This window comes from Periophthalmus magnuspinnatus, chromosome 10 (assembly GCF_009829125.3).
Source record: "Periophthalmus magnuspinnatus isolate fPerMag1 chromosome 10, fPerMag1.2.pri, whole genome shotgun sequence".
In the NCBI taxonomy this organism is placed as follows: Eukaryota; Metazoa; Chordata; class Actinopteri; order Gobiiformes; family Gobiidae; genus Periophthalmus; species Periophthalmus magnuspinnatus.
The window spans coordinates 10261644-10273840 of NC_047135.1; the positions used below are offsets into that span (position 1 = coordinate 10261644).

General features: G+C 39.3%; 1 protein-coding gene across 1 annotated transcript in view; it reads right to left on the bottom strand.

Annotated features, from left to right (window-relative positions):
• Positions 1-12197, bottom strand: part of nrg2b (neuregulin 2b) — a 73799-nt gene that overhangs the window by 19638 nt on the left and 41964 nt on the right. The window contains exons 3-5 of the mRNA XM_033973626.2: positions 10109-10227; positions 9610-9733; positions 603-661 (exon numbers count right to left, since the gene is read on the bottom strand). Coding sequence (XP_033829517.1) covers positions 603-661; positions 9610-9733; positions 10109-10227 — 302 coding nt within the window. The remainder of the gene's footprint in view (positions 1-602; positions 662-9609; positions 9734-10108; positions 10228-12197) is intronic.

The following is a 12197-nucleotide window of genomic DNA, read 5'->3' on the forward strand; positions in this document are numbered from 1 at the left end:
CTCCATAGTATACATAGTATTATGTCATTAAGGGACCATTTTTGAGCAAGGAACACATTTATCTGACACTTTGAACACCCATTTTGCAAAATAAAGGTATCACATATTTGTATTAGACTAATCATAACTATTGTGTAAATTAGGCAAGCTTTGACCCTTGTTGACATTATGGTTGCTAGGTAACAGTTAAGTAATCACCACATATGCTAATTATAACATCTGCTGCATGTGTCCAACCAGGAACTAAAATTAACTTCACCAAAATGGTCAAACTAGGGAAAACTAGGGAAAATATTTAGTAAAGTTTGTATAATTAATACTACATTTGAGTGAAATTGATAATATAACCTGTCATATGCACTTTAAGTATGTAGATAAAACAGACTTTAATGAGTTTATCCATATAATAATACATTGTAAAACAGACTAGAAACAAAGATGTCTACTGTCAAAAAGTGCAAAACAGAAAGGTTCACATAGAAATCAGAGGGTAAAAGGGGAAGATAATGCAAACTCACATTCATAAGCCTATCCAATATAAATCTATTTAAGAATATTGGGATAAGAAACATTACAGTGGGATTAAGAGGAAGGGAACGTACTGTAGAAGCCAGCCATGACCGAGTTCTGACAGCGATCCCCCGTGTAGTCGTTTGGACACCTGAGGAGACACAGCAAGGACACAGGGTTAGGAGAAAGGATATGGGAGCTAGGAGAGAGGAGCTGAGAATAAATATTTAGTAACAGTACAATGCAAAAGATGGAGGGGCAAGAGGAGGTCATGACATCATCAAAGTGTGACAAGAAGTACAAAAGGTCACTGCGGTGAAAATTAAAGGTGCATTAGGTAACTTTTCTGGTAGTGTCAGCGATCTGCTTCTCTCTGTGAAGATTTTATTGCTTTGTCTGGAATGTTCCACAGTATGACATTAATCTTATCAATCTTGCATTTATTATATGCTCAAAACAAGTTGAAGGAGGCTCTTCACTCTGCTCCCTAGAATGTTCCACAGTCTGGCAATAAACTTATCTATATCCACAAAAAGGCAATGCCACCGGGCTAAGTTACAAGTTAGGTCTGTGGAGAGGCAAGTCCACTCACAATAAGAATGCATGATTTTTAAGGGATTTTGGGGGAATAAATACACCTGTAATCAAATAAATGCCATGCTGTGGAATATTCCGGGCAATATCATAACTTATCCATGGAGACAAGCAGGTTGCAGACCATCCACGAGAAAAGTTACATAGTGCACCTTAAAAACTTAACACATGTGGTCAATGATCTAAAATTATTGCTTAATTATGACTGGAAAAAGGGAAGTGGGCATTTATTTTCTATAGTTCAAATACAAAATATATGAACCTGTACTAACATCATAAAACAAAAAACATACTATGCTATCCAGGCTTCAGGCTTACATGAACATAAAATACAACACTGTCCCTGAACAACCAGAGCTACAGCCCGGTCTTCAGCCTCATGTTTAAAAGTGACAGGTTTTCCTCTCCTACTTTTTCTCACCACCAAAAGAGACAAACTCGCATTTTAGGCAAGGCAAGGCAAGTTTATTTGTATAGCACAATTCGTACACAAGGTAATTCAAAGTGCTTTACAGAATAAGAAAGACATTAAAATCACACAAATCAAAACATAAATAATCACCCAATCTGCAACTCTCTCACCCACTCGTTTGCACCCTGTAAAAACTCTCTCTCGCACTCTTTAAACACTGTCTTGCTCAGTTTAAGAACTTTCCCATTACTTTACAAAAAACTTTCCTGTCACTTCTCAAATACTTTCCTGTCACTTTACTATGTCTAATAAAAGTCCATCAGTCCATGTTTCTTTTGTCATCATAAAATTACCATTAAAGGAGAAGAGTGCAGAATAAAAACCTTTCAGTCGTATGCACAGCTAAACAGAACCGTTTTGAGCCTGGATTTAAATATTGTCGAAGTAGAGGCCTGTCTCACATCTTCAGGAAGACTGTTCCAAGTTTTAGCTGCATAAAACTGAAACACTGATTCCCCATGTTTAGTCCTGACTCTGGGCACCAGCAGGAGGCTGGTCCCTGAAGTCCTCAAATTGTGAAATGGTTCATATGGCACTAAAATGTCAGAGATATACTTTGGACCTAGGCCATGGAAAGACTTATACACAAGCAGAGCTGCTTTAAAGTCTATTCTTTGAGCTACAGGAAGCCAGTGCAGAGACCTGAGCAGCAGCGTTCTGGATGTACTGCAGCTGTGTTGAGGCTCGTTTGGAGAGGCCAGTGAGCAGGCCGTTACAGTAGTCTAACCTACTGGAGACAAATGCATGGATAAGTCTCTCTAAGTCTGGGTTTGACAGTAAACCTTTGATTTTTGCAATGTTTTTTAGGTGGTAAAAAACTGCAGATGTTATTGATTTGATGTGGCTGTTAAAGTTCAAGTCTGAGTCCATTATTACCCCAGAATTCTAGCCTGATTTGAAGGTTTTAGAGAGAGAGACTGGAGGTGACTGCTGACACTTTCTCTATGTTTCTGTGGGCCAAAGATGATGACTTCAGTCTTGTCTGAGTTTAGCAGAAGAAAGTTGTTTTGCATCCACACACTGATCTGCTCGATGCAGTGGCAGAGTGAATCCACTGGTCCATATTCACCTGCTGCCAGTGAGATATAGATCTGAGTGTCATCTGCATAGTTGTGGTAAGACATATTATTGCTGCATATTAACTGTCCTAACGGCTGCATGTAGAGATTGAACAGTAGGGGTCCCAGGATTGAACCCTGGGGCACCCCACAGGTCAGGGACATTTTATCTGATATACATTTTCCAATTTCAACAAAGTACTCCCTGTTTTCTAAATAGGACTTGAACCAGTTTAGTGCAGTACCAGAGATGCCCACCCAGTCCCCTAGTCTCTGTAAGAGGATCCCATGATCCACAGTGTCAAAGGCAGCACTCAGATCTAACAGGATCAAGACTGAGACTTTGCCTGCATCAGTGTTCAGGCGGATGTCATTTGTCACCTTGATAAGAGCAGTCTCAGTGCTGTGGTGCGGTCTAAAACCTGATTGGAAGACATCAAAGGAGTTGTTCATTTTGAGGAAGTTAATAAGCTGTTGGTAAACAACTTTTTCAAGGACTTTGCCTAAAAACGGCAGATTTGAGATCGGTTGATAATTGTTCAATATTGTGGCATCAAGACTGCTCTTCTTTATGAGAGGCTTGATAACCGCAGTTTTCAAAGCGCTTGAGAATGTTCCAGATTGAAGTGACATATTAACTATGTGAGTGAGTGGTGACAGCAAACTGTTGAACACAGACTTTAGAAATTTAGTGGGTAACACATCGAGGCAGCAGGTAGATGAACTCAGACTGGTGACAATCTCTTGGACAGTTTTGTCAGTTACAGGTGCAAAGTGAGTCAGCTCTAAGTGTCTAGGTGGCTGCTGAGGTGTTATTTGCGTTGTGGAATTTATGGCATTTTTAATGCCCTGAACCTTGTCATTAAAGAATACTGCAAACTCATTGCACTTAGATGTGGAAATTAGTTCTAACGGCAGTGGAGCTGGGGGGGGTTTGTTAATCTGTTTACTGTTGCAAACAGGACATGAGAGTTGTTACTACAACTTCCAATAATGTCAGAAAAATACCTTTGCCTTGTTCTACATAAACTGTGGTTGTACATATACATCTTTTCTCTGTAAATCTCATAATGAATCTGGAGCTTTGACTTGCGCCATTCCTGCTCTGCCCTCCGGCACTCCCTTTTCTGTGCCCTGACCAAGTCATCATTCCTCCATGGCGCTTTCTGCTTATCTTTAACCATTTTAACCTTCATTGGGGCAATGGTGTCCAGAACATTCAAAACACTCAAAGTTACAGAGTTCAACAAATCATCAACATTAGAACATGAGGCATTTTCAAAGTGTATCATTTCCATGAACAGTGCACCTGTGTTATCATTTATGTGTCTCCTTCGAACACAATCAATTACAGCAAAAGAAGAGCCCACTCAGCGATTTCACACAGTTATAAATAGCTCAGAAGAGAGAGAGAAGGGAGGAGGAAAAGTGGGGAGAAAGAAAGAGAGTGAGGACGAAAAGTAGAGAGGGAGATAAATAGAGGTGAAAGAGAGTGAAAGGAGGAGAGACAGGAGTAGAGCAAGAGTTTGGAGAGAGAGGATGGAGACAGAAAGGGAAATGGAAAAGAAGAAGAGAGGGAAGGAAAGAAAGACAAGAAGAAGGGAAATGGGCAGGAGAGAGAAAGGAGCGATTTGGGGGGAAAGAGAGAAAGAAATGAGCAAGACAGAAAAGAGACAGAGCATAGAGAGAGGGGGTAGAGACAGAAAAAAGGAAAAAAAAGGGAGAGGGTGAGAAAGAGAGCAGGAGGGAGAGCGAGAATGTGTGAAATGAAAAAGGGAGAGCGGAGGGGAGAGAATGAAGGGAGAGAGATAGAAAATAAGTGGAAGGTAAGAAGAGATTTAGAAGAAGAGAAAAAAGAAAGTGAGAGAGGTGGCAAAATATGAGAAAAAACAAGAGAGGAAGAGGGCAAGAGAGAATATAAAGACAGGGGAGAGAGAAAGAGGAATGAGTTGAGAGAGGAGGAAGACAGGGAGACCTAGAAAGTTGGGGGTGGGGGTGGTAGGCTACAGAGGGAGAGAGAGAGAAAGAAAGAGACAGAGAGGGAAACTGACAGAGAAAGAGAGAGGGAGGGGAGAAAGGAAGGGGGTAGAGAAAGAGAAAGGGAGGAAGAGAGAGAGCAGGAAAGAGGGAAAGCAAGGAAGAAGGAGAGAGAAAGAGAGGTGGAAAAGAGACGAAATAGAGAGAGAGAGAGGAAAGAGGGGAGAGAGGGAAAAGAGAGGAAAGAAAGGGAGAGAGTACAGTTTTAAACAATTACATCACATCTTAAGCTCCTTTGGTTTATGCTGGTGCTGCTGCACATTTCCCTGACTTCACTTTTCTCTGGGAATGTTTAAGGTTGAGGAAGAAAAAATTCAGTGTTAGAAAAGATTCAGGTTTTCTACTGTCACATTTATATTTTGTATGTTGTAGCACATTACTTGTTTACCTAACATCATGAATTGCTGAAAAACTTGTAATATATTTTCGTTTTTCTTTTTTTTTTTTTGTGTTGTGTTAGTAGTAATAGTATTAGCATGCAGTTGTAGTATAGGAAAGTAAATAAGGCAATTTTATCAGTAGAGCACAATTTTAAGTAATTCGGCGTGCCATATCGAACAAGAAGGGCACATTCAAATTACAGAAAAAAAAGAAAGAAAGAAAGAAAAATATTATGATTTAAAAATATATATATTTTAAAGGATAATAACACCTTTCAGTCATCAAAATAGTAGTAGCTTTATATTCTTACATATATCTTACATTCTTAGTAGTAGAAGTAGTAGTAGTAGTAGTAGTAGTAGTAGTAGTAGTAGTAGTAGTAGTAATACATATACAATTTATTAATAGTGCTAATACTTTATCTTGAATAATCAATATTTTCTAGGTATATAATAGTAGAAGTGGTGGCAGTAGTACCAGTTGCAGTAGTTATAGTATCCATATATGCAGTTTACAAGTTAGTCGACTAATCGATCATGTCTTTAGTTGACTACAGCCCTATTACTAATGCTAATTTTTAAGTAGTATTTATGATAATTATATTTATTATTGCTCAAATCTTATTTAAAGCATCATGTGGCCTTGAGGGTCACATTATGTTCTGTGTTGTTTTTTGTTTTTTTTTGCATGTTGGAATGACAAATAACTCATCCATGCATTTGTTACTTCCAGACTTGATTACTGTAATTCTCTGCTCGCCGCCTGCCCCAAAAGTACTATAAGGAGCCTCCAGTTGGTCCAAAATGCAGCGGCCAGAGTCCTAACAGGAACTAAAAGAAGAGACCACATCAGTCCTGTACTAAAATATCTGCACTGGCTTCCTGTCGAGCTTAGAATCAAATTCAAAGTCCTCCTCCTGACATACAAAGCCCTAAACGGTATGGCCCCATCCTATCTGCAAGATGCTATTGTCCCGTACCAGCCAAACAGAGCACTCCGCTCTCAGAATGCAGGACTATTAGTGGTTCCTAGAGTGTCCAAAAGTACAGTGGGAGGGAGAGCATTCAGTTACCAAGCTCCTGTGCTATGGAATCAACTCCCTGCTGATGTTAAACAGGCCCCCACAGTCTCTGTATTTAAGACCAGGCTTAAAACCTTCCTCTTCGGTATAGCGTATGACCAGGTTACTTAGTGAGGGAGTTAGGGTTATTAAAACCCGGGATAAGATAAGCTGCAGTAGGAGTAACTAGCTGGGGGAAGTATGGCAACCTGAGCACTATCCTCTACTTTGCCCTATTTTCTCATCAGCAATGCTATTCACATGTTGTCCCCTGTCCCACTCCCCCTGTGGAGTGTATCTCTTTCAGATGCCCCGATGACAGTTGGATCTCCTCCTTGCCTGGCTCTCCTCCTCCTCGCCCGGCTCTCCTCCTCCTCGTCTGGTCTCCTGGCCGATTTCTTATGTTGTCTTCCTGTTGTGTCTGATTTTTCTTGTTGTGTCTGATTCTTCCTGTTGTTTTGTTTTTTGTGTCTTGGCGGCACGGTGACTGAGTGCTTCACTCATGTCTCACAGCAAGAAGGTTGGTTCGATCCCCGGGTCACCAGGCCTTTCTGTGTGGAGTTTTTCATGTTTCTCCCCGTGTCTGGATGGGTTTCCTCCGGGTACTCCGGTTTCCCCCATCAACCAAAACATGAACGCCCTTCGAGACAACTGTTGTTGTGATTTTGGGCGTTACAAAAATAAATGAATTGAATTGAAAAAAATTAACTTTAAACTTTGAACTTAAGTATGTGCATGTTTAGAGTACAGAGACCCCCCTCCTGGCTGTATCCATGGCAGCGCTGCAGGTCCGGTGAAGGAGCAGAACCTTGTGGTATTTGTAGATTAGATTAGATTAAATGAACTTTATTGATCTGTTAAAGGGGTACCTGGCATTTGCAGCCTATAGCTCTGAATGAGCAGCATAATGTTTCCTGTTTACCAATACGCTCATTACACTACAGCATCTGCAGCCTGTGTACAACCAACATGGATGGCCCTAACCTTATGTTTAATAAATACATATAGCAATTTATGTTTTATATTTTTTCAAAGAAATTATTAAATGTTATGTTAAAAGATAAAGGTGATAGCTGTAATATGCATACTTACTGATATAAAGAACAATACGATATAACCTGGAATGCCATAAGCATTAAAATTTATTTTTAAATGTATATAAGGCTTTACATTGCATTATTCATTCACTACAGTAAAAGGGGAACCAGTCTAGTTCTACAGTTTATCATCAGATTTTTGTGCTTTAATTTTTTTCTGTCTGCTACTTCACATTGTAACATCTCATGAAATGCATTGAGTTTTGCTAGTGTTACAGTGCATTCACACTTATTCTGGTTCGAGCCCCTCTTTAGTTTGGATAAAGAATTGTTTTAGTCCTGGTTTAGTCCTGGGTTTAGTTTTAGTTTAGCCACAATTTTGTTGTGGTCTATGTGCAAGTATGAACACACCCTTAGATTTATTCTGCTCTGTAAATGAATGCACTGGCTATGGTCACATTCGCACCAAAATTGAAATTTTTGGTATCTGGACTTTTAATACTATTTAAATACCTTGTTAACTGTCAGTAATCAGAGGAACCATGATCAGAGAGCATGATTGCTTGTAACCAGGGCAGATGACTGACTAATTTATATTAGTGGGGGGGCCCAGATGAGGTTTCTTACCCCAGGCCCCCAACTTTCTGTTGATGGGCCTGCTCATAACTACAAAAATGTCATGATAATCAGATTTTATGTGCGCATGTAACCACAGCCATTGACAAACCAAAAACCACTGTTGCCAAAATCCACTAACTGTGTTTTGCGTTGTGTGTTAGCTCCACAGTTAACTTTCCATCTCTTTAAAATAAAGCATCCGAGCTAAACCCCTCAAATGGGCATGCACAAGTCACACTGGATTATGGCAACAACCCCAAACCGCCCCAATCCCACATGTCCCTCAGATAAAGACAGTGTCTCCTTTAAAGTTCTCCCCACAGCTGTCTCATATGACTCCTGTGACCTCTGACCTCAGGTCCTTATAAAACTCCATAGTTTCAGTTTCAGAATCTGCAGCTCATTTCCATCTGCTGCTCTGATGTGCACATTCACTTTGTGCAGTCAGCAACTCACAACAAATCCCATCTCTCCTTCAGCAACGTCCCAAAGCTACGAGCTCACATAAAAGAGAGATTACAGAGAATATAGACAGGGAAAAATGCAGCCCATAGACAATTCAAAACTGATCAAAACTCTCTATCAGCAAGCAATACACTGAAGAATATTTTACAGAATAATTTACAATTTAGAAAGACTTTACTTTAGAACAAACCTCAAACCTCTCCTTTATATACGGTATGGTTGAATTTAAAAAATGTTTCCCTGCATAAAGCGATCGGTACCGCCCCGTTTGGGGGGTCCCAACCACATCACTGGAAGTACAATCTTCCCAAGGGTTCTGGCGTGGTTCCAACCTGGGCCCAGCTCGTGAGGGGCGGGACTGGATAAATAATTATCATTAAGACAGCAAAAAAATAGATATTAATATAAAATGATAATTTCTCACCATATGCTGACTTGATCTTGTGATATTTCAAGTGATGTGACTTATATGTTGGGCCGATATGCTGCGCAAAATAAACCTAGCCAGCTGTTTCCTGGTTATCAATGCATGCCACTCAAGTCAAGAGTCAAGACACTACAAAATTAGATTTGTAGTGTACAATGCAATTAACACAGTAGTAGTAGTATAACAAGTACGGCTATGGACAAACATTTTCAGACTGCCGACTCAAACTTAGATATAAAGATATATTCATGAATAAGTTTATTAATTAGTTATGGTAGACAACGTTCCAAAGGTAATCATCTTTTTTCTACCATGGACCACTCCTGGACGAATGAGGGATTGTATTGACAAGTTTACATGAGTTACTGCTGCTAATCATATCTCAAAATCAACTTATTCACAATCAGATTTTACCCACACTACAGCTATAGAATGTCCCAATGCCATTGGAAAACAAGAGATTTATTTCAAACTTACAACTTCACTTTTACTTAATAAAAGCCATGTACCCAATTTTGTGCATGTATTTGAGCAAAATCCGTCTTGCCCCATTACAGCTATATTATATAAGCAGCTCTGAGGTCAAAATAAGTCCGCTGTGTACTGACAGCATCTAATTATAAAGCAATTCATTGTCTGAGAGTCAGGGAGTGCACACAGCTTGCTGGTTGTTGATACTATGATGGTAAAACACTACACTACTACATTCTGGCCTCTGAAAGTTGTGAGCAGTGCGAGATGAATAATTAGATTCTTGGAATGCATAAGGTAAGTGAAGAATAATCTTGGACCACTGCAAAATGTTTAAAATCAACTAGGTCTATTTTCCACATTTGTAAGACAGTAAAAATCAGGTACAGTGCCTTTAAGTATGATTTGTTAAAAGGTTAAAATCAAAGTTGTGTAAATATCTCTGCAGTATAGTGGTGGTGGGTAGAGTGGTGTCTTACTTGCAGGAGAGCTGGTTGATGCCGTGGATGATGTAACAGTCTCCTCCGTTCACACAGTAGGCCTTCTCCGACTCGTTACAGGCACGGGCGTAACTCACTCCAGGAGGGGGGCTGGTGGTGCTCACTGACAAATACAACACACAAGCTTATTCAGTCTATAAAACAGATAACGGATAATAAGAAACTCAGCTAGCTTGAAATTCTAGTGTACTCTTTTGACTCCAGAATCCAATTTTAGAGCAGTGATTCCCCAATTTGATGATTGGCGGATTGAGTCCCGCTCAGACCAAGTATGAGACACTTCACCCACCTTGCTTTGTAAGAAAGTGGTATGTGCATGAATGATTGGTGGTAGTTGGAGGGGGCGATGGCGCAGATTGGCAGTCTCGCTTCTGTCGATCTAAACCTCCTACCTAAATTTCCGTTCTGCCCACCCAAGTTCAACAGGCTAGAACTGGGCCTGACTCACAAAGATGTACACTGATCCTGCAGTACTCACATAGATGTACGCTGATGAAGCTGGTGGCATTTTCTTGTCCGAGAGAGTTCTCTGCAACACAGGTGTAGTTCCCCGAGTCCTCCACGCGCACTCGGCTGATCTGCAGCTTGGAGTTTTTTCTACAGACACGGATCAAAATAAAGAGAGAGTTAAGGCAGAGGTTTGTGCCTAAATAAAGCTGCATTAGAGTGCACAGAAGTCTGATTTTGTCGTATACTCTATGGGGGAAAAATTGAGAGCCCTCACCATAATGTGATGTCGTCCAGTGGTAATCCAGGAAGTCTTCACCTGTGTTTTTAAAATCTGCCTATTCGAACCTTCCTTATGCTTAGCCATACGATCCTATTTAATGCTCAGCCCTCAAGCCTATGTCACCCCTGCTCCCGCATGACCATTTTCAATAAATATACATACAACATACATATATACAAAGCATGATACAAAACAACACCCTACAATTTCACAAACCTGATGCGATGCCCAGTAGTTTCATTAGCAGGATGCATGTGTGTATATATATATATATATATATATATATATATATATATATATATATATATACATGATGTGTGAAACTTAAGTTGTCCATTTCTTTTATTAATTTTTTTTTTTTACACATTTTGTAATTAGCAGCAGAACAATTTAATTACATGAGTTTTCAAAGTCACAGCAGATTTAGCAAAGCATGGATAAAAGGATTTGAAACTATAAGAGGACATTATGACCCCTGCAATACTGTAAAGCAGCTACACAATAGGACCAGTTATTATCAGTGGGACCGAACTCTTGCCTCTTGTCTTGATATGGGGAGTGCCCAGCCTATAAGCTGACTAAGCAGCTGCTTAGAGCCCTAAGGCCACCAGAGGGCCCTGAAGAGTGCATACATTTATATTGAAATTAATGACTGGAATGTTTTTTTTTTTTTGTTTTTTGTTTTGTTTGTTTTTTAATAATGATATTCATGTGTTTATACTAGTCTATATATCCTTCTAAAAGGATTAAATGTGTTTTATTTCCAGCAGATAAATATGTGCTACATGTTTACACAGGTGGGCTGTGTGCACTGAAGCAGCAGAGGTACATTTGAATGGCCGTTTTACATTTTAAGTTAGACTAAAAGTTAGTGAAGTTTATTTAAAGCGCTGGACAATGTATCAAGTTTTGGGGAAAGAAGGACTTGAAATATGTCATCATGTTACACTACTGGACATGCCAGGATAAACAGTGAAGATGGATGTTTATAATTATGCATGAAGCATATCAGAGCGACATGAAGACAACATGTTGAGTCAGTTTATCATATTTGCTGTTTTTGGCTTATCCTTTTGTGGTCTAAATTGTCAGATGATAGGTTACCGCTCCAGTTATCATATTAACAACGCTGATTATGGCAGAAGCCACATCTGTTGGATGAATGAACGACTTGTGAACGATGGATTTTAAATGTTTATTCTTGTCGGTATTTACATAAAATCTCCACTAAATATTTATGCTAATTTATATGCACCACAAATCAGGAAAAAATTTCTAAAACTTAAAAAATTTCTCTAGAGGAGGGCCCCCAGACCCCCTGCCTTACTTTTTGTATACTGTTCTTGTGGCTACTGCTGTTGTGAGCCTCTGGATTTTTTTATTTTTTTTATTTTTTTTTACCAGAGGTTGAGATCAACTGAAATGTTACATAGTGCACCTTCAAAAATAATGATGTGTAATATATATGGAACTAAACCAGGACTCATCCGGCATCTGTCAGAACTAGGAGAAGAAGAAATAAAAAATCTACATCACGACTAAACCAGGACAAAACCAAGACGAGAGTGAATGCAGTAAGCAAAAGTTATTGGGACTGATAGGTATTTAAAATTAAATGTTAAATACTGGACAGGTGAATAAATTAACAAAACAGAAGAGCCCTTAGTGAAATCAAGCCCTAAGCACACTACACTACTTTACAAAAAAATCAATACATTAATCTTATATAGGCACTTATAACACATGATATTCAAGTTGAAATTACTTTAAAGTGCATTATAGCATTTCTGGACCTTTGTTATTGATAAGCGGCCAGAGGGGGGTATAGTCAACTTGT